Genomic DNA, 23,531 nt, shown 5'->3' on the forward strand with positions numbered 1-23,531 from the left:
GAATCAAATATAAAGCGCCTTCTACTCTGACCCCTGGCAACATGTGCGTCACGGACAAATACAGTTTTAATGCCTGGCTTCGTTCGCCTTGGGGAAGCACACTTGAGAGAATGGCCGAGTACCTCAGCAATCGCGGCGAAGTGCACAGGATCAAAACCCCCACGCCAGCCCAGCAGCGGCCACCGCCCCCGCCGAACCCGGCCAACCCTCCAGAAGACCCACCCTTGTTCCCTGATAACCAGCTGTTTTACGCAGCGCTGCACAGCCTTTCTTCACTCCGTCCCCGCTCTCCCACCCACCCCACATTCGATCCCAGGTTTCTAGTCCCCAACCGGACAACAGACCGCCGTCTCCCGCCCAAGGGCCAGCCCGAATCCCAGCGCGGCGGCCAGCTCCCCGCGCTCAGGCAGGCGGGCGGCCAGCCAGCCGCAAGTGGGCGGCTGGTGATTGACAGGAGGCTGGAGCAACGAGCCGCAGGGGCGGGACGCTGCGTCACTTCCTGGCCTTTCGAGCCGATGGGGTATATAAATTCGGTGCTCACGCAGCGGCCTCGCTCCCACAGTATGGCCGGCGACATTAGCTAGCGCTCGCTCTACTCTCTCTAACGGGGAAACAGCGGACTACAAGAGACTGAGCTGTATCTGCCTCTATTTCCAACAGACTCACGTTCAACTTTCGCTCACAAAAAAAAAAAAAAAAAAAAAAGCCGGGAAAATTTTATTAATCCTTTTTTAAAAAAAGTTAATATAAAATTATAGCAAAAAAAGGAACCTGAACTTTAGTAACAGCTGGAACAATCCGCAGCGGCGGCAGCGGCGGGAGAAGAGATTTAATTTAGTTGATTTTCTGTGGTTGTTGGTTGTTCGCTAGTCTCACGGTGATGGAAGCTGCACATTTTTTCGAAGGGACCGAGAAGCTGCTGGAGGTTTGGTTCTCCAGGCAGCAACCCGACGCAAACCAAGGATCTGGGGATCTTCGCACCATCCCAAGGTGGGTGCTCGGGTCTGAGGGCTGTCGCCGCCTGGGAGGCAGCAGCCCCAGGCTGGGGGGCGGGGGCTGAGATCCCGCAGCCTTCAGGTGGGGGCAGCTTCGCCGGCGGGGGTCGTTTTGGCGGCGGTGGAGGGGCCCCCGGCACTGGGGGGAGCAGCCAGGTCCACGCGCGGCCCGAGCCGGCTTCTCCCGCCACCGTTGCCGGGCCGGGCGCTGCCCTGGGGGAGGGGAGGAGGCCGGCGCCGCCGCGTGCTCAGGTAATGTCCCCGGCGGGGCGGCGGACGGCGCCGCTCCGGGTGGTGGGGCGGCCCTCACCTCCCAGCGCACCCCCACCTCCGCCGGAGTTGGCTGTCCGGGGCCCCGGGTGGGGTGCCCGGGGGTGGGGGCCGCGCGGGCTCCCTCCCGGCAGGTGTGGCTCGGCGGGCTTAGTCAGGCGCTAATTCGGGCGTGTCCGCCTCGGGAGTGGAGGAGGGAGGGAGCGGGTCAGGAGTCCGACTCGTTCTCTCCGCGTGCGGCGGGAGGCGGGGGTCCGCCAGGGCCCGGGCCGAGGGGCTGGTGAGCAGGCCTCCCGCCCGCGGTCGGCGCTGGCAGCATGTGGCGCCCGGGCGCCGGGGATTGGGCGGGAGCGGCTGTGTCGCAGTGCCTGGGCCCCACCGCCGCCCTAACGTGCTCTGCACCAAAGCCTTTTCGGGGCGGCCCGAGGAGACGGCCGGGAAGCCCACCGAGGCTTGCTCTCGAGTCTCTTGACCTTGGGTTGTGTAACCTGTTACCGAGTCGGCGGGGTCCGGCGAGGTGCGGGGTAGAGTGAGGCTTGCCTACGTTAACGGGCTAGAGGCCCGTCCGAGCTCGGACATAATACCTTTAATGTCTTATCCTGCAAAGGAATCTGGGGCCCCAGCCTCCCACCCCGGGCAGTCACGCGAGAGAGCTTGGCGATCGCGTAGAAAAGGAGATCTTGTAGTGGTCTCCATCCAATCGGAGACGTGGGCGAAGGCCACCCGGATGGTGGCTGGGCCGGCTCCCCCAGGCGCTGGGACCGCTAGGCACCCCTCCGCGCACAAGTGCAGCGAGTGTGGCGGTGCGGCGGAGGAGCCGGCGCGGCCGCTTCATTGAGAGGCAACGACCAATGAGCTCTTGGCCTGACCGGGAGCCTGGCTCCGGGGTGTGGGCCAATGGGCGTTTCAGGAATGTTGGCTGCGCTCGCCGCCTTCCCTGACAAAAAGCAACTGGAGAAGGGAATCCAGGCGGACACGTGCAGCCGGGACTTTAAGGCAGTCTATATTGAAGAAATCTCCTGTAGAAAAGCATTGCATTAGCTGAAGTTTTGATCGGTTTCATTTTTCAAGCTTTGTGTGACGCTTAAAATGTCTTAACATAGCTCTTTACTGTAAGTGCTATATGTTTATAGGAAGCAGTTACTTATAAACATGGGGAAGCTTCGATTTTTCTCCATTTCACAGATGGGAAAGCTGCCTGGTGTTGGTGATATGCTTTTGGTAAAACGATTGTGATGGGGTTACCTAGAAAATGCTGTCAGGAAGAACTAATGAGTAAGAACAGTCTGATAAAATGAATAACAATTTTCTACTCTGGCTCTTTAAATGGATTGAAGCTTTATTTGTAAGCACACTTTCTTAATAAAGTGAAGGGAGTGTTTCCTCCCTGATTTCTTGAGCAAAAATGCCAGAATTTAAGTTTGGGCTTTTTTAGTTAAGAGTTCCCTCAATGAAGGAGAATTATAAATGGGCAACTTGCTTTTCTTAAATGTTTGAAAACCACTTTTGTACTTTCAATCAGTTTAAATTGTTTTACTGCTTCAGGGTGGATCTTAAAATGATGGCAAAAGTTATACCTTCAAGGACACAATGTTCAGTTTTGTTGAATTCGTGATTTAGTGCTACAAGTTTTGTAGACACTTGAAATTTGTTAAATCACTATTGTGAGAGTTTACTACCACATTTCAGCTGTTGAAACATCTGTTGCATTTAACAGAGATGTCCTTAGTAACCTTCCAGGAACATTTTTCAGTGACGTGTCAGGCAAAGATCAACCGGTTATGTTATTTATTAGGTTTTTAAAAAGTACCTGAAAAACAATACGTGATTGATAAATCACCTAAAATCAATGTCCTGGCCAGAGAAAATCATTGGCTTCTGGTATCTGAGGAGGTGGGGTGCAGGCCTCAGAGACCACAGAAGGATTATCAGTCTTCTAGAAGAGTAATGCATAATGAAATGGTTAATGTATTGGCTGTGGCATGTCTGGATTTAAATTCAAACATCATCTAATAGCTAGCTCTTTGATATTTCTGTCTAAGATGGAGAAAATAATGGTACCTACCTCATAGGGTAATTGTGAGGATTAAGTGGGTTGATACAGTACTTAAAAACTGACTGACACATAGTAACTGTAAGTGTTAACATCTTTATCTTTGATTCTTTGCCCTTAAGGACAGAATCTTTTTTTCTTTTCCTTTTTTTTAAGCCAACCAGGCTAGAGGAGAAAGTATATCAGATTGTAGTCTAAAGGGCTATTTAACATTAAAGGGTGCCCTACCTTGATGTATTTTTATTCAGGTAGAGGAGATAGTGAGTTTTGGATTGCTTAATGAAGTTAAACCTTAATTCTTCAACAGAATAATCAGTCATCAGTAGCTTTGTTCTTTTTTAATGTTGTGAAAGTTTGGAAGCCAGAAAAATCCTTCCTTTTCTTACCTCACATCTCCAACCTCAGTAACTCCACTAAAATGCAGATAGACAAAAGCCATAGTCAAAAGACATGAACAGACAGGAATAAAATTAACAAATTAACTACACTGTTTATAAAACAAAAAGCCTAAGAATATGGAAAGGGTTAAGATATCCTAAGAGGACGTCATTACCCATTGAAAGATAACAAGGATATTAAGGGAAAATTACTAGAAAAATACCTTTCTGCATTGATGCAAGAAGAAATAGAAAATATTAATAGTCCTATAACCATTGCATGAATTGAGTTAGTCATTAATCATCCCATAAAGATAAATCTAGGCCCAGATGGTTATACTGGAGTGTTCTAACATTCAAGGAAGAAATAATTCCAACCTTTTTCATACATTCTAATAGTTAATAGAGAGGGACTACACTTCACAGTTCCTTTGGGAGTTTGTGTAATTTTGATATCAGACCCTGACAAATTGTGAAGGAATCAGAATTTTCATGCACTGCAGATGGGAATAGAAAACAGTATATCCACTTCAGAAAATGGTTTGGCAGTTCTTAATAAGTTAATACATCTATCATATGATCCAGCCAGTCTAGTCCACTTATGTATCTGCCCAAGTGAACAGAAAATGTGTCCATACAAAGACTTTTACGTGAATGTATTCATAAGTTTTATTTTTCAATAGTACCAAACTGGAAGAAGATCTTCATTAACAAGGCAAATGGGTAAACAAATTATGATGTATTCATATGATGGAATACTAATCATTAATAAAGAGATGAACTGTTACTGATACATGCAACAAATAATTGTGCTGGAGAATAATTAAGTCCCACGAGAAGTACTATACTGTAAGATTTCATGTCTATAAAATCAGAAAATATGTACTAATCTTACAGGCAGATCAGTGGTTGCCTGAGGATGGGAGTTAAGGGGTGGGAGTGGACTACAGAGAGAGGCATGAGGAACCTTTTAGGGGTGATGCCTGTGGTCACTATCCTGTGATAGTTTCACAGGTATATGTATATGTCAAAAATCTTGTAGATAAACTGTAAATGGAAAGATGAATAGAATTTGAAGTTTAGAGTACTAGATGCCCCCGAATTCTTTGTATACTAACAATGATGAATATGAATTTGGAGAATTTGAAAAGCTGCTGAAATAGTTTTATAGAAAAGCTTCTGCTGTCATCAGGTACAAGGATCAAAAAGTACTTAAATGGAAGCAATGTGGGGTTTGAAGAATTTGTGACATGGAAATTATTCCAAAGATAAGAACCAAGAGAAAAAAACCATAGGGCCATTTTGAAGGAACTAGTCCAGCAGAGCTAAAGAAAGTGGTAATCTGCCAAAAAGAAAATATGATATGAAAAATCTGGCTATTAGCAAAAGAGCTTATCTTCTGAATACAGATATTTTGGGGTTTTTGAGCATTTTATTGAAGCATAACACAAAAGTTAAAAGAATCATGGACTTACGTGGTGGTCCAGTGGTTGAGAGTCTGTGCTCCCAATGCAGGGGACTTCGGTTCGGTCCCTGGTCAGGGAACTAAATCCTGCATGCGTGTGGCAACTAAGAGTACACATGAAGATTCTGCTACCACTAAGACCCTGCACAGCCTAAATCAATACATAAATACTCATAAGTACATCTCTAATTTTCACAAATTGATCACATTCATGTAACCAGCACTCAAATCTAAGGAATATAACTAGCCAGAAGTCCCCTCCTTTGAATTATAACCTGTTCCCCCTCCACCTAGAGGAACCACTATGCAGACTTCTAACACACCATAGGTTAGTTTTTCCCATTTTATATATGACATGGAATCATTTAGTATGCGTTATGCCTCCCTTGGTCAGCATTATGTTTGAGGTTTTTTAGTTCATTCTCAATGTTGTATTTTGTGTCTATACACCACAGTTTATCAAATCTGTTAATAATATGGATATTTGAGTGATTTCCAGTTTGCTAATACAAATATATTGCTATGAACACTAGTGTGTCTTTTAGTGAGCAATATGTATGCTTTCCTGTTAGATATACACATACCTAGGAATAGAATTGCTAAGTCATAGGGTGTGCATATATTCAGCATAAGGGTGCTGGTTGCTCCATATCTTCATCCAACACTTGTGTTGTCTTTAATTTTAGTTATTATTGTGCGTATATAGTGGTCTGTGTATTTCCCTTCAGACTAATGGAGTTGAGTATCTTTTCATAGCTTTATTCACCATTTGGCTGTCTTTTGTGAAATACTTGTTCAAATCAGCCTGTCTTTTCTTTGGGGATGATTTTTCAGTTTGCTGAAGTTCTGTATATATCATGGATGTATTCTGGATGAATTCTCTGTCCAATATGTGTATTACAAATATTTTATACCCTTGGTTTCCTTTTTCCTTTTATTAATGATAACTTTATTTATTTACTCATTGTTCTTTTTTTTATTTTTTGGCTGCGTTGGGTGTTAGTTGCTGCGCGCGGGCTTTCTGTTAGTTGCGGTGCACAGACTTCTCATTGCAGTTGCTTCTCTTGTTGCCGAACATGGGCTCTAGGCACACGGGCTTCAGTAGTTGCGGCACATGGGCTCAGTAGTTGTGGCACACAGGCTTAGTTGCTCCACGGCAGGTGGAATCTTCCCTGACCAGGGCTCGAACCCATGTCCCCTGCATTGGCAGGCAGATTCTTAACCTCTGCACCACCAGGGAAGCCCTAATGATAGCTTTAAAAATGAAAGTTCATAATTTTAATGTCCCATTTGTCACCTTTAGTGGGTAGTGGTTTTGTATCCTATTTAAAATATCTTTCCTCCTCCTGAGGTAATGAAGATGTTCTTTTTTCCCTCTAAATTTTGTTTTACTTTTCCTTTTTTTAATTTTATTTTTATTTTTAATTTTATCTATTTAATGTTATTTATTTTTGGCTGCGTTGGGTGTTCATTGCTGTGGGGGGGGCTTTTTAAAGTCTAAAATTAAATTTTACCATTTTAAGCCTGCAGTTCAGTATTAAGTATGTTCACATGGTTGTGCAACAGATCTGTAGAACTTTTCATTTTGCAAAACTGAAACACCCCATTAAACACTATTCCCCTCCCCTCTTCCCCCAGCCTTTAGCGATCACCTTTCTTTATGATTTTGACGACTTTTAGATACTTCATATGAATGTGTGAGTACCTCTTAAGTGAAAACCTACGGTATTCATCCTTTTGTGGCTGGCGTATTTCACTTAGCATAAAATTCTTAGATTCATCCACGCTGAAGCATTTGATAGGATTTCCTTTAAGGCCACATAATCCATTTTATGTATACACCACATTGTCTTTATCCATGAATCCCTTGATGGACGTTTAGGTTGCTTCCTTCTCTTGACAATTGTGAGTAACAAGGAACATGGGTATGCACATATCTCTTCCAGATCCTGTTTTGAATTATTTTATATACGTACCCAGAAGCAGAATTGCTGGATCGTGTGGTAAATCTTATTTTTAAATTTTTGAGGAACGTTCATACTGTTTTCCATAATGGCTGTACAATTTTACATGTTCACCAACAGTGCACAAGTATTAACATTTCTCCACATTCCTTTTTTTTTATATATATATATTTTTTTATTTATTTATTTATATTGGCTGCGTTGGGTCTTCGTTGCTGCACACGGGCTTTCTCTAGTTGCTGAGAGCCGGGGCTACTCTTCATTGTAGTGCACAGGCTCCTCATTGTAGTGGCTTCTCTTGTTGTGGAGCACAGGCCCTAGGCGCGTGGGCTTCAATAGTTGCGGCACAGGGGCTCAATAGTTGTGATGCACAGGCTCAATAGTTCTGGCACATGGGCTTAGTTGCTCCATGGCATGTGGAATCTTCCCAGGGCAGGGCTCGAACCTGTGTCCCCTGCATTGGCAGGTGGATTCTTTACCACTGTGCCACCCAGGAAGTCCTCCACATTCTTGCCAACACTTGTTCTTTCATTTTTCCTTTTTAATAGCAGACATCCTAATGGGTATGATTGTGATTGGCATTTCTCTAACAATTAGTGCTGTTGAGCATCTTTTTACATGCTTGGGGGCCATTTGTGTATCTTTTTTGTTTTTGGAGAATTGTCTAAGTCCGTTGCCTACTTTTAAATTGGGTTGTTTTTGTTGTTGGAGTTCCTTATTTATTCTGGGTATTAACCTCTTATCGGATGTATGATTTGCAGACATTTTTCCAATCCTGTAGGTTGTCTTTTGACTCTATTGAGTGTTTTCCTAGGATACACAAAAGTTATTAAGTTTTATGTAGTCCCATTTGCCTATTTTTGCTTTTGTTGCTTATGCTTATTGTGTAACATCTAACTAAGAAAGCTTTGCCAAATCCAATGTCCTAAAGCTTTTCCCTATGTTTTCTTCTAGGAGTGTTATAGTTTTGTGTCTTAATTTAGGTGTTTAACATTTTAAAAAGTATTTGTTTGTTTATTTAGCTAGCTGCTCTGGGTCTTCATTTGCAGCATGCAGGATCTTTTTGTTGCTGCGGCAAGCAAGCTCTTAGTTGTGGCATGTGGGATCTAGTTCTTTGACCAGGGATCAGACCCGGGCCCCCTGCATTGGGAGCTCGGATTCTTAACCAATGGACCACCAGGCAAGTCCTTTAATTTAGGTATTTAAATCCATTTTGAGTTATATGGTGTAAGGTAAGGGTCCAATTTCATTCTTTTCTCTGCAGATCCAGTTTTCCCAGCATTGACTGCTCAAGAGACTGTCTCTTCCCAGTTAGTCTTGGCACCTTTGTTGAAGGTCATTTGACCTGAGGTGTTTACTTAATTTTTACATTAAAAAGTGTAATCAGGGGAATTTTCCTTGATGGTCCAGTGGATAGGACTTGGTGCTTTCACTGCAGTGGCCCGGTTCAGTCCCTGGTTGGGAACTAAGATCCCACAACCCCGTGCGGTGTGGCCAAAAATAAAAGTTGTCAGTTTGCCGTTCCAAGTCTTGTTGAATTAAGATGACATAGAAGTTTCTTGTCATTTTAATTGTAAACCTCAATTTGTCCTATTATATTAGGTCACAGACTAAGAAAACTTTTAATATAAAATATAATATGCCATTAATGTTTTACTTTTCTGGCATAGTGACTAAGATCATTCAATCCGTGCACTATCATTTGTAAAGAGCATACTGTTTGGGATGTTTATCATGATCTGGGTGTGGCTAGGATCCAAAAAAATTTTATTTACAAAAGGAGGCTTATTTTCCCCAGAGAAATGTGATTTTAATAATTTGCTGAAATTCTCAGCTGTTTGGTTTTCTCCTTCCTCTTTATGCTCATGTATAGCATTGTAGTGACTTCTTCAATTCTATATGTTACATCTTTCTTACCCTTTGATTTATTATTTTTTTAAGCCAACAATCATTTGGTTGATAGACTATTCAACTGTGTTTGGCTTAGGGTGTTTTAAAGCAATTCCTTTCATACTGTGACTTTGAAAAATACTGACTACTTGAGGGGTTCTGTTAGGTGAGGAAGAGTTTAGTTGCAGAATTTATTAACAATGATGAATAGAGTGCAAGAGCATTCTTGTTTCCATCAAGGTGGAATAAGCACACTCAGCTCATTAAATGCAACTAAAAACCCTGGACAGAATTCATGGAGCAGCTATCCGAGGACTTTGAAAGGTAAATGTTAGGTGAATTGGAGAAGGAAGCCAAAACTCAAAGTATGACTGAAATAGCCTTGAGTTTTTCTTTTTTTCCTCTGGTATCTCCTGCAGTGATATCTCAAAAGCTGCCAGAAACCCAGAACTGCACACAGACTGAGCTCTAAGAGAAGTCTTTTTCTGGAATGCAAAGAAGGAAAGGAGGGGGCCCCTTTGCGTTAGAGAGAGCGGGAAAAATCCCTTTTCTGTGTTTGTATTGCTTCACCTTTTTTCTGTTCTTTCCTGCCACAGCTCAGGCAGTCCTGTAGCACACTGCTGCAGAGTGGGGAAACTAAAGCCTTGGCTTTCTAGCCAGAGGACCAAGAAGCAGGCCATCTTCACCATCACCCCAACCCTACCCCATCCCCCACCCTTGGGCCAAAAGTTGTGGAGATCATGGAGAGCAAAGAGGTGAAGAAAGTTATCCCTTAATGATTTATATGAACACTCCTTCACACTCCTTCGCTGCTTATGTATGGATCTGACCCTAAACAGCATATCAAAGGCTTTGAAAACTGATAGATTGGCCACTGTGTGGCACATATGCAGAAGAGCTCTGAATACCATAGCATTGGCTTTCGTAACTCTGAAATCGTAACATAACCCATAGAAGCTGGATAAGAACAAGACTGAACTTAACCATTTCAGTTGTCTGCTAACACAATTCTTTAAAATCAGCATGCTCCACAGGATTTAAAGGAGATTTAAAATCATATAACGTGATGTCCAGGATGCAGTCATAAATTACTCGACACATACAAATGACTAGGAAATTCTTTCAAAGGAAGGCAGTTAGTAGACTCTAACCTCTAGGTTATGGAGATCAGGATTTTAAAGCAGCTGTCACAACCATTCTATAAGAAGTAAAGGTGAACACTTAAAAGTCTTAGCAGAGAAATAGAAGATGAAACTAAAAAATAACTACTGGTATAAAAAGTTTACTCAACGGGCTTTAGTAGAATGGTGATGACAGAAGAGTGAGTGAACTTGAAGGCAGATCAGTAGGAATTGCCCAGTGTGAACAATAGAGAGAGAAAAAGATTGAGACTGAAAATGAGCAGATCCTGGTGGGACTAACCAAAGGTTTTAACATTTTGTGTCAGATTCACAGGAAGAGGAGTGTGTTGCAGAAAAAATAATTGAGAAAATAGTCCATGTTTAGGTTCATTATAATGAATGGGTTCTGTAACAGCTAAGATATTGGGCATTGAAATGAGTAACCTTCATTTATGTAGATTAAGATAGCATTTCATGTAGAATATATATAGGTCATTAACAGAATAATTCTGTTAAATCTTTTATTTTTTCTTTTCAAGAACCCACTCTCTAAATACCTGAACTGTTATGATGACACATTTTAAAAACAGTAAAGGATCATGTAACAGTTTAGGTTTTTTAAATTTAGGGCTGTTTGATCTTCTAGCAAGTTTATAAGATATAATCAGAATTATTGCCAGATTCAACAAATATTTGAGGGCCTGCTGTGAACCAGGCTAGGCACTGAAGATGGAAACAATAAAACACTCAATCCTTAACTACTTGGAATGATTCTAGTGGGATTAACGTGAATACCAAAATAGTCACACAAATGAAGCACTTAGGTAAGCCTTCTGAGTTTTAAAACATTTTAATGGCAGATTTGATCTGGTGGGGGTAGTGGGGTGACTTGAGCTGGAAGAAGGGAGGTGGGGACAGAGGTTCTAGGTAGGGGGAAATCCATTTAGCAATATCCAGAACAAAGTTACAACAGTTGTCTCAGCATAATTAATATGTTCTTGTTCAATTTGGGTGAACAGTTTTATGGTGTCCTATAACCAGGAAGAGAGAATAGGTTGTGGGAAAAACCCAGTGTGGCTGAAATACAGAAAATAGATTAGTTATCTATATATCTGTTAATGTACCCTTTATTTGCTTTGATTATTCTTCTCATTGTATCTTTTTTTTTTTAAGCTCTTTATCGGAATATAATTGCTTTACACTCTTGTGCCAGTTTTTGCTGTACAACAAAGCGAATCAGCTATATTTATACATATATCCCCATCAGCTATATTTATACGTATATCCCCATATCCCCTCCCTCCTGCGACTCCCTCCTACCCTCCCTGTCCTGGCCCTCTAAGGCATCACCCATCATTGAGTTTATCTCTCTATGTTATGCAGCAACTTCCTACTAGCTATCTGTTTTACATTTGGTAGTGTATATATGTCAATGCTACTCTCTCACTTCGTCCCAGCTTCCCCTTCGCCCTCCACCCTGTGTCCTCAAGTCCATTCTCTACATCTGCATCTTTATTCTTGCCCCATCACTGGGTTCATCAGTACCATTTTTTTAAATTCCACATATATGAGTTAGCATATGGTATTTGTTTTTCTTTTTCTGACTTACTTCGCTCTTCTCATTGTATCTTGATCATAAAATGTGTCAGATGAGAAGGAGCATGCCAGGAGATCTGAAGATTAGATAATAGTTTTATTCTGTGGGGAGAGTAAAACAGGATCTTTCTGAAGTAAGGGAAGCGGGTCCTGTTGAGGGGTAGAGTCACTACACTGAAAACAGAATGAAAAGCTTAGACTGAGTTTTAGATCCCTTAGCCCTTTCTCCTCTTTTGCCTACCAGAAATCTTAATTTGCTCCAGGCAAGAGAATATTTGGGTAATCTGACCTACCCAGGAAAACAACAACAAAAACACAGAGTTCCTCAGTGAAACAAGCCTAGATACAGAGAGGTCCACTAAACAAGCACAGAACTTCTGACTAGCTAAGTCTTAGCACCCTATTCTTGGCCAAGAACCATTTAAAAGAAAATGTTGAAAGGAGACATTTGGGGGAACCACCTGAGGATACATTTGGATAAGTGTGTAAAAAACAGAAGCAAATGAAAAAGCAACACAGCTTTTAAATCTAGAAAAAAAGGTATACAAGAGAGGAAAGGGTCACGTTATACTATATCTAGCTCAGCCACAGGACATGTTTAATAGCCTATAGTTAACAGTTCTGTATGATATGTGAAAAATAAATCCTGAGTTCTCAACACACAGAAAAAAAATTTTTTTCTTTTAATGCTTTTTTCTTTTTTTTAAATTGTGTATATCTAAACTTATTGCGGTAGTCATTTTGCAGTATACATAAGTCAAATCATCATGATGTGCATCTGAAACTTGTGTGTGATGTATGTCAATTATATCTGAATAAAATGGGGGCGGGGCGGAGCTAGTCAATATAAATACTGAATAGAACTGAGAAGGGGTGATTAAAGTATGTCCCCTGGATAGAAGAGGATATTTGCAGGAGTGCTGGATTCTAGTGGGAAGTCAGTAGGTAATGACATTAAGCCAGTAACATTATTGAAAGAAAGATCTGAAATAGATCTCTAAAGAGATCCCTGGGACTTCCCTAGTGGTCCAGTGGTTAAGACTTTGCCTTCCACCACAGGGGATGCGGTTTCGATCCCTGGTCAGGGAACTAAGATCCCACGTGACTCACAGCCAAAAAACCAAAACAGAACAGAAGCAATATTGTAACAAATTCATTAAAGACTTTAAAAATGGTCCACATGAAAAAAACAAAAAAAAAAGATCCCAGTACTCCAGAGTTTTACCTAATGCATCTAATGTTTATAGTGGGTATTTTTATTATTTACTTTCATATTCAGTATTTGAATTCTTACTATCTAGTAGGTAAATTTTGTATGCATTATGTAATTTATTCTTATCAGTCATGTGAGGTAGGTTTTATTAAACCAAGCCCAGGAGTAATTGTAAGAAATGTCACAAAGCAGAAAAGCAATAACTTCGATAAGAGCTCCATGTTTTTCTTTAGTTCTGGTTATTCCTTTTTGCATGAAGGCATATTCTTTGTGGAACTGAAATACTATGGGTTCTGGAATGTTGTTCACACATTAGTGACCTTTGTATCTTAGAAATATGAAACTCAAAGCTACTACTTCAGTACCTAAGACAATCTATAAATTTGTGTTACTCAGAACTGGGTCTTAATTGCAACTGTTTTTCTGTACCTAAACAAGAAATTGAACCATTTTTAAAATTTGAAGCAAACTGCAAAAACATGGCTAAGTCTAATGTGTATTTTCTTCTTTATATAAATAATCATTAACACCTTTTAAAAAGAATAGTTGTTAGCTCTTTTTACAAGTTGCTTGGTTAAAAAAAAATACGTTGCTTGGTAAAGTTCTGGGCAGATAGTCTTTAATTATTAGCAAGGCTAAATCATTTACATTTTCAGATGGGTCTGAGTAGTGTTCAATTTAATCTACCAATGGAAGGAAATACTGCTGCCTGGTGACTGCTCATCCAATAGCCTATTTGGCCATTTATATTTTCCTTTAGAAAAATGATGAAACAGGTACAAAATTCTAGCAGGATTGATTGGTACTGGTTATTTTAAGCTATCCCGTGGGAGTATTTTATGTTAACTTTCTGTTTATAGTGGGCACAATAAAGAGGAAGCACTACCTTAGGTCTCAATCGGGTAGATTAAGACTAGCCCATATGATTTCCTTTTTGCTGTCTGTTGCCTTAACTGCATTTCAGCTTTGTTGAAATGGGCATTTTGTCATCCCATTAGATAGAGAGCTACAGAGTATTCCCAAGACCTTATGAGTATGCTTGTACTATTGAATCATCAGCCAAAGACATTTTTCATTTTTTTAACAATGCTTCTAGACCTTTAAATAGCAGTGGGCATTGTGATTAGCTGCCAATTTGATAGCAGGAAATAGTATCAAAACTGTGTGAGAGTACCAGCTTACTTTTACTGTCAAACATTTAAATCTCTTTGCCAGTCTAATTGATTAAGGAAATGATGCTTTTTAAGTTGTAATTCATATAGTAAGGTTAAAAATCAGAATTTGAGGGACTTCCCTGGCAGTTCAGACTTCCCTCTGCACTTCCAATGTAGGGGGCACAGGTTTGATCCCTGGTTGGGGAATTAAGATCCCACATGCCGCCCGGCACAGCAAAAAAAAAATCAGAATTTGATGGGGGGAAAAATCTCATTTTAACTTGCATTTCTTTAATCACTTAGTGAAAGGTAATGTTTTCTCTTGGTTTATTGGCCTTTTGTATTTCCTCTGTACATGGCCTATTTACATTATTTTGTCCATTTGTCTTTTTTTCCTTTTTCTTTTTTTTTGTCTTTTTCTTAATAAATTGCAAATACATAGTATAATTTCCCGGGTTTTGGTTCACTTTTTTGTTTTTCATATACTGTAGCAAAATGCATGCGTCTTATTTGGTGAGTATGTCAATATAAATTATTTTGAAGCCAAACTAAATGTTGGTGTTCATAAGAGAAGCTGGAACAAGAATGTGATAGCAAATATAAAATGTGATCTTAAATCATTGGAAAGCTTAAGCTTGAGGCCTTTGTAATTTTTATGAGAGTAGGCAAGTACTGTTAAGAATTAATCATCCTCTTTTTGGTTAAATAATAGATCCGAGTGGGACATACTTTTGAAGGATGTGCAATGTTCAATCATAAGTGTGACAAAAACTGACAAGCAGGAAGCTTATGTACTCAGGTAAGTCCTGTAAAACAAGTGTTGGCTAACCGATTTCAGTTTGAATCATACTTTATGTGGAATAGCAAATCGTTCCTCTTGATCTTAGTTCTATAATGGTTTTACCTTATTTTATAAAATATGGTGTAAAATAAAATGTTTACTTCAGGTAACCCTAGACAGTAGGTTTTTGAATTCTTACCTAATAGCTCTTCAAAATGATTGCCATCTTCATTACCTCCTTGAGGTTAGCAGGAAGAGTCTGTAAAGGAGCGGACAGTAGAATGGCACTGTTCCTTTGCCCTAGAACTCTGATGTAGGTCTTTTTTATATGCCTATCAAAACTTCAGGCAAAATGAAAATTAGGATTGCTGTATGTAAGGGAAAAAAGCCATGCAGTCTTTTTATAAGTACAAAAATAACATATTGAATTCTTATAATATTCTAATGGGCCTTGGGGCTATTGTATTGAACATGGTGCCTGCTTTTTACTAAGCGTGTGCTTGGCATATACAGATGTTTATCAGATGCTTATTATGTGCCAGGCCCTAGGGATATAATGGTGAGTAAAAACAAACATTCCTTTCCTCATGGAGCTTATTATCTAATGAAAAGTAATGAGATGGTTACAGGAATACACGTGAGAGTGGGCAGTTCAGGATGAGGTAAATGAATTGAGTGTCTTCAGTTAGGTGAGGAGGAAAGTTGACTAGTAAAAGAGGGCTTGTGTAATGAGCTAATGTGCTTCATATCTAATTTTAGTTCTGTGTCTGTGGGGTCCTAGAACCTTACCCTGATTTTTACATAATAGAAGAGGAAGAATACTACAGAACATTACTTGCCTCCTTAAAATCTTACATTTAAAATTATTAGCCAACAGTTTATGTTATAAATGATAGCCCAATAATAGATTAAGCATCTCAGTAGTACATAAACATCATTATAATACTGTGAATTTTTTTTTTTAACTGCAGTGAGAGTAGCATGTTTGTCTCCAAGAGACGTTTCATTTTGAAGACATGTGGTACCACCCTCTTGCTGAAAGCACTGGTTCCCCTGTTGAAACTTGCTAGGGATTACAGTGGGTTTGACTCAATTCAAGTAAGTAATCAAAAACCATTTATCCTTTTGAGGGGTGGGGCATAAACATTAGGATTCAGTGATGTGCCTGGTAAATAAATTTGTATACTTGTTCGATTGTAATGGGTAAGGACGCTCACACCATGGGGAGAAAGAGTGCCTGTTGCTCATGAACAGCAGAAAATATGGAGGAACCAGAGAATAAGTTTGGATAAAACTTAAATGAGAGAAAGGAAAAGCAGACACTTTCAGTAGTTAATTCCTTAGTAGTAGTAGTAGTAGTAGTAGTAGTAGTAGTGGTGGTGGTGGTAGTGGTAGTGGTAGTAGTAGTATGAATGGTAGAGAAACTAAGAAAAGAAGGGAAAGCGAGAAAAACCATCCAGTCTTCATATTAAAAAATTGCTTATGTTAAAGAGCAATAGTCAGTTAATTCTTGAATGCTGTCAGAATTTATACTTAGGGTATAATTGTTCTGATAAGCAGATGTTGAATATTTTACTTAACAACAGCAAAGGATAGCTGTCATTAGGACCTAAGACAGTTTTTGTTAATTATTGATCCTTGTAAGATGATCTGTATTTAGCAACATGGTCTTAATTTTTGGATCATTGACTCTTGAAACTAAATATACGCATGTTCTCCCACAAAGTTTTTGCTTACATGCCTATTTTAAAGCTCAGATTAGAAACTCCTGCTTTAGGGAATTCCCTGGTGGTCCAGTGGTTGGGACTCCATGCTCGCACTGCCAAGGGCCCATGTTCAACTAAGATCCCCCAAGGCTTACAGTATGGCATGGCCAAAAAACAAAAAAAGGAAAGAAAGAAAAAGAAACTCCTGCTCTAGAAATATTGTACCTTGTTTCTACAGTTGTTGTGACCCATCATTAGTAGTTGTGCATTTTTTAGTTTCTAGAAATTCAGTGACACAATCTACATTCTTAATGTTCTGTTGAGACTGTTTATCCATAGCTGAAAAACAGTGTTGCTCTGTATAACACTGACTCATGGATATTGGTCTGAAACCTTGCTCTTTGACACAGTGGCCTTTGCTTTTGTTTGTCATCCAGCAAAGTACTACACATCGATTAAGCATATTAAAGGAAAAACACTGTGTTAGGTGTCATTGGGGAAAATATTTGTGGAGATAGTTATGGTTTTGATATGTATATGTAGAAAATAGTTGATTGGTTTAGGAAAGGTGATAGAATTCAGTGTATGTCAGTTATCTGTCTGTCTTTTTTAGAGCTTCTTTTATTCTCGTAAGAATTTCATGAAGCCTTCTCACCAGGGGTACCCACACCGGAATTTCCAGGAAGAAATAGAGTTTCTTAATGCAATTTTCCCAAGTAAGTTTAAATAGAATTGAATCCTGTTTTCTTAAAACTAGAAGGTAAATTCTTTCATATATACATATATGCCTATGTATCAAATGTAGCACATTATATAGTTAGGATAAATTGTGTCAATGTAGCTGATTACAAATTTCAGAGTATGTTGTATAAGTGTAGTTGAAATGATGGGGGATAAAAAAATCAAGGAATTGATCACCTGCGAGAGGGAGAGCTCATCTTTGTCTAGCCAGTTGCTCTCATTTATATCTAACTTAGTGATTATGAAGGCTGTGATCCCTTCATCCAGAAAAATGCCCATTGACCTCATAAACCCATGCTAAGACATTGGTCCATATTAAGAAGCTCTGTCCAGAATTCTGTACAGGAATTGCGCTGGCTTAAAAATGGCCAACTTACGGACTTCCCTGGTGGCCCAGGGGTAAAGAATCCGCCTTCCAATGCAGGAGACGTGGGTTCGATCCCTGGTCGGGTAACTAAGACCCCACATACTTCAGGGCAACTAAGCCCAAGTGTCACAACTACTGAGCGCATGCACCTCAATGAGAGAGCCTGTGTGCCACAACTAAGACTCGATGAAGCCAAAATAAAGAAAAAAAATTTTTTTTAATGGTCAACTTAGTGAGATCATAGTATCACTTCAGTTAAACTGGCAGGATTTTCTAATATCCATTTACTAAGCTTTAATTTATAGACCTTCCTTTTTCAGCTTCAAGGTCAGGGAAGTAAAGGTTGTCTAATCTAACACCCTAATATCCTAGAAGAGGCTGAAAACCTAAGATGGTTGTAGTAACTTGGCACAAAGTTGTTCACAGGGATGACTTAAAAAGAAAATCAGATTTCTATCTTACTGTTCTTATCTACTAACATGAAACTGTGCTAGGCTTTATCAGAGTGCTGAGTATAATTCAGTTTAAATAATCTACCAACTGTTAATTTACTGTGTTCAGTGAGGCTTTGAAACACTATGGAAAGGAAGGACATATTACTTAAAATAACTTTTTCACTTGAGTGAGTAGAAAAGGAATTTTAAGGGAGAGTAACCCATAGTTTTCTCAGCACCATTTAGACTGACTCACTAGCTGAAGTGCATCTCCAGATGACAGCCAGTAAAGTTTTTTCTTAAAAGGTGTGTGTGGGGGGTGGGGGGGTGGCGGGGGGGGTCCTGCCTACTTGCTATCGAATGGATCTGTTAAAATTTAACATTTTCCTTCCTTAACAGATGGAGCAGCATATTGTATGGGACGCATGAATTCTGATTGTTGGTATGTTGGACCCAATTTGATGGAAGTTTTGTTCTATGTAAGATTTATTTTAAACTTCCAGTTATCATTTATAGAAACTGTTTTGTACTTTTATATAGGTACTTGTATACTTTGGATTTCCCAGAGAGTCGGGTAATCAATCAGCCAGATCAAACCCTGGAAATTCTGATGAGTGAGCTTGACCCAGCAGTTATGGACCAGTTCTACATGAAAGATGGTGTTACTGCAAAGGATGTCACTCGTGTGAGCATTTTCAATAATAATTTTGTATTCCGCTTGGTGACTAAATATTTTAACTCATTCTCCATTTATTTTTCAAATTTGTTTTTAATTCAGTCTTTGGCCTTTTTTTCAGGAGAGTGGAATTCGTGACCTGATACCAGGTTCTGTCATTGATGCCACACTGTTCAATCCTTGTGGGTATTCAATGAATGGAATGAAATCGGATGTAAGTAAGAATATCTTGCTTAATAATAAATATCTTGCTTTAAGTGTGCTCTTTCCATTATTAACACAAAACTATTTCTCTAAGGGAACTTATTGGACTATTCACATCACTCCAGAACCAGAATTTTCTTATGTTAGCTTTGAAACAAACTTAAGTCAGACCTCCTATGATGACCTGATCAGGAAAGTTGTGGAAGTCTTCAAGCCAGGAAAATTTGTGACCACCCTGTTTGTAAATCAGGTAATGTATTTTATTATTGACAATAAAATCTTACAGAAAATGAAGATAGTGACGCATGTCATAAAATGTATTCTGAGTTGGCATATAGTCAGATATCCAGAGGTACTACTAATTGGGGTGTTTGGTAGATGAGAAGCTTAATGTGTTTCATTAGACTTCTCTTGGTCCTTGTTTTTATATCTAACCCAGTTCATGGGGCCCTCTTGTCCTGTCTATTTTCCCTGTTGATAGACCTTGGGGGGTGGTGGTGCCAGGGGACATAAGGTGTCCCACTTCATCCAGCCCCTAAGAAGTCAGCTAAAATATCTCAGTGCCACAGTTTGACTAAAACAGTAGTCTTAAATATTTATTGTATGACTGCTTTGTTTGAAAATACTTCTGCAGATTGGGAGCACTCATGGTTAATTTAATTTTTTTTCTCCAGAGTTCTAAATGTCGCACAGTGCTTTCTTCGCCTCAGAAGATTGAAGGTTTTAAACGTCTTGATTGCCAGAGCGCTATGTTCAATGATTACAATTTTGTTTTTACCAGTTTTGCTAAGAAGCAGCAACAACAGCAGAGTTGATTAATAAAAATGAAGAAAAAACGCAAAAAGAGAACACACGTAGAAGAAGGTGGTGGCTGCTTTTTAGATATTGATACCAAGGGCCATGCTTTCCATAACCACCACCTTGTAGTTGCAGAAAGCCCTAGATGTAATGATAGTGTAATCATTTTGAATTGTATGCATTATTATATCAAGGAGTTAGATATCTTGCATGAATGCTCTCTTCTGTGTTTAGGTATCCTATGCCACTCTTGCTGTGAAATTGAAGTGCATGTAGAAAAAACCTTTTACTATATGAAACTTTACAACACTTGTGAAAACAATTCAATTTGGTTTATGCACAGTGTAATATTTCTCCAGGTATCATCCAAAATTCCCCACAGACAAGGCTTTCGTCCTCATTAGGTGTTGGCCTCAGCCTAGCCATCTGGGACTGTTCTTTTAAATTGCTGCCAGGATTTTACATCCAGTTACCTCCACTTTCTACAACATATTCTCTACTAATGTTACTGAAACCAATTTCTACTTCACACAGATATTTTTGCAACACCAATTAAAGTTTTTCTTCCATAAGTCAAGTCCTCTAAGAAAACAGTTATCCATTTTGTGTATTACTATTTCACTGCTTCCTATACTTGTATTACTTCAATTGATTCGTTCCTCACCATGGTGTCTTCCCTCCTAACCACACCCCTCAATAAAGCAATACACTGTTACACTGTGGGTTTATACTAATCTTACACCCCAGAGGGGGAGGTGGGGGGATGGACCCTGGGCTTAATTTTCTTTTAAGATAAATGGAGTTTGGCATTTTTCATTAGCATGAGCTCTTTTGGAATAAGCTAATGTTAATTAGCAAAGAACATGTAGATTGATACTAGGGAATATTGGCAGAATTGTATGGAAACTGTATGCCATTCTTTGCCCCCCATTAAATGAGATTAGCTTCTCATGAGTACCATGCCTTTATTAACTTGCTAAATTTGTAGTATAAAAGAATTACCACTAAATTTGTTAGCAAGGAGATTTAAGATAAAGGTTGTATTGGATTCAGCAAGTCAGGTCAGTTCAGATGATTCACCTTAACTTTTACTTTCATAGCCATTTCCACTAATTTCTATTACTGATACACCATAAACTTTGGTTCAAAGCAGAATTTTGGTCTTTTCCATCTTATGACTTGAAGTTCTGTGACTTCGTGGTACATGTGATAGTGTTCTGTTGGTTCTTACTGGTATTTCTTTCACCATGGAGTAACATCAAGTGATGAATGAGAACTGTTCAGGTTATTCAGATATACACAGTGAAGCAGAATGCTATCCATAAAACATAACATACAAAATTCCAAAATGGTCAGTGGGAAATGACTAGAAATACAGGCTTAAAAGAGTTGGCATCTTTTAACTGTATTTGCTAACATGGACATTTAAGCATCTAAGAAAAGAGCAAAGCTGACTCAGTTTTGTATTTTTCCTTGTCCTCAAACAATTTTTGATTCTTTCTGGATTGATGCAGTGATGTTTTTGTTCCTTCCGTATTTATAAATGAAACACTTTTTTTTAGTGTTTCTAAACATAAAATCTGCTTGGTTTGAAATCAAGTGGTTGGAACACTTTTAACTTTTATTTTAAACACGTTGTTGATTCAAAGCTTCATTGAAGAAGCTTTCAATCAATGGATCAGTCTGATTCTGTAATTAGTGCACAGTACCTAATGTTTCGGTGCTATTATGAGGACCAATGCTCAAAGTGGATCTTGTTCTTGAACAGTGTCCCAGTAGATTTGATGACACTTATTGGCTTGAGGTCTGATTCCTCACCCCCCACCCCCCCAGATTTAAGATTTCTATTTGATGTTGAGAAAACTGCACAAATTTGTATGGAACAAAGCCTAGAAAAATGAAAACTTTAGATTGAATAGTAATCTAAATTAATCCTAGTATGTATGACAGAGGAGGGAAAATTTTGGTGCCATAATTTCTCTCTTCATGGTGTTGGACTTAAATCAGTTGAAATGTATTCTGTACCACAATTTAAGCTTCAATAAAGGTTTGCTTAATTCATTGTCTAGTGACATTCAGAAAGTTTTCTGTTGATGTATTTTTTTTAATATGTATACATGACCAAATACTAGACATCTAAAGTTTTTATAGTTAATTGAGTAAATCAGTACTTAATGACCATTTTTTAAGATTTATGGAAGTTGTCATAAAGATAAGATCTTTAAGATCTGGGAGAACAGATTTAAACTTTTTTTTTTGTTAGTGGCTATATAACCGAAACTAAGAGGAAATCATCTGGGCTATATACCAGGATATCAAAGAGTAGAAGGGGTATAAGTAGTAAGAATAAGAATGCTAGAGTTTAGAGCTAGAAAAGTGGAAATTTTGAAGGTGAATATTCCAACATTTTTTATGGAATAGGTTCTTAATGGTGGGTGGGGGCAGGGCAGAGTTTAATTCATTGTTATTTCTGTTAACCAGAACAAAGTTATAAGCTTTTGATCATTATGCCATGCAGGTACATGTCATCATTTGGCAAAATTTCAGTTGTTCAGTCTCGTCTACAATAAGCTAGAAACTGGAATCTTATAAAAATGTATATTTGGCTCTTTCTCAGAATAAGCCTGTTCGAATATTGTCCAAAATATGTGTGTAATACCTACACCACCAGATTCTTTTATAAAAACAGGTAACTGAGTTTGGCAGACATTTAGTGTTAATCAGATTCAGGGACATAATCTGAATCTGGTAAATCTGGTGAATGTGATGTCACACTATGAAAGATAAAAGACTTTTTTATTGTCCTAGCCAGGTAACTCACCATTTCCTGCCTACCCACCTTCAAACTTTACATTCTCATGTGCCCTTCTCTTTTTGTCATAATGGAAGAAGTATTTGGTCCTTTGGATTCCATCCACCCAATCCTACCTTCAGAGACTTTGTAACTGAGTTCACTGCAAGCATGTCCACTGTTGATCATCATCAGTTTGTTTTACTTTTCTAGTTTTTTCCCACTCGCGTTTGCTCCTTAGGGTCCACTTTGTTAGTCTTTTACAAGATGACAAGTGTCCATTCTTGCCCCCAAACTGAACCTTCTTCAAACTACTTTTTGCAATCCAGCATTTTCCTAAGTTGTTAAAACCAGAAACCTAGGATGAAATTGAGGCAGGCTTATAGAGGTCTGTTATGTGACTAAGATTTGAAGAAAACCATTGGCAGTGTCCAATATGCTGTTGGATATGTGAGCTAGGAGCCCCCAAAATAGGTCAAGATTTGTAATTAAACATTTTAATTGGATATATATTTTAAGAAGTACATTGAACCTTCACACCCTAGCTTCAACAGTCCTCAGTTCTGCTTTGGTATATTCATCTTTCCGCTTATTCACACATGTCCTATTTGGTAAGATTTATAAAAAATTGAAATACACACATCTTAACGACAATTTTGAAAATGGATACTCTTAGCCCACAGCCATATCAGGACAATAGAAGGTTCCCTTATAGCCCTACCTAAGCAATGAAGCACTATCCCTACTTCAGTTGATAGTTTAACTACTATCCAAACATTTTCACCATAGATTAGGGTTTCTCTCCCCGCCCAGCTCTGGAACTAAATTAAATCACTTAATGCTTTCATTAGTATACAGTTTTGAGAGGTTGAACCATGTATTTTTTATTGCTGAGTAGTATTCCATTGTATGAATGTACCACAATTTGTTTAGCT

General features: G+C 39.2%; 1 protein-coding gene across 3 annotated transcripts; it reads left to right on the forward strand.

The window, feature by feature from the left end:
- Nucleotides 1–547: 547 nt before the first annotated feature.
- AMD1 (adenosylmethionine decarboxylase 1) lies at nucleotides 548–20,520 on the forward strand. 3 transcript variants are annotated; one of them, XM_057738937.1, is made up of 10 exons: nucleotides 548–990; nucleotides 9,611–9,769; nucleotides 14,811–14,897; nucleotides 15,851–15,977; nucleotides 17,199–17,301; nucleotides 18,527–18,569; nucleotides 18,668–18,812; nucleotides 18,925–19,017; nucleotides 19,102–19,257; nucleotides 19,682–20,520. In XM_057738937.1, the coding sequence occupies exons 1-10, from the start codon at nucleotides 881–883 to the stop codon at nucleotides 19,820–19,822; spliced, it is 1,164 nt and encodes a 387-aa protein (XP_057594920.1). In that variant the 5' UTR covers nucleotides 548–880; the 3' UTR covers nucleotides 19,823–20,520. The 3 variants fall into 3 exon arrangements, with proteins under 3 accessions (XP_057594920.1, XP_057594921.1, XP_057594922.1); XM_057738938.1 differs by lacking the exon at nucleotides 9,611–9,769 and having other exon boundaries at nucleotides 550–990; XM_057738939.1 differs by lacking the exons at nucleotides 548–990; nucleotides 9,611–9,769; nucleotides 15,851–15,977.
- Nucleotides 20,521–23,531: the final 3,011 nt, after the last annotated feature.

Source organism: Hippopotamus amphibius, chromosome 6, assembly GCF_030028045.1.
Source record: "Hippopotamus amphibius kiboko isolate mHipAmp2 chromosome 6, mHipAmp2.hap2, whole genome shotgun sequence".
Taxonomy (NCBI): Eukaryota; Metazoa; Chordata; class Mammalia; order Artiodactyla; family Hippopotamidae; genus Hippopotamus; species Hippopotamus amphibius.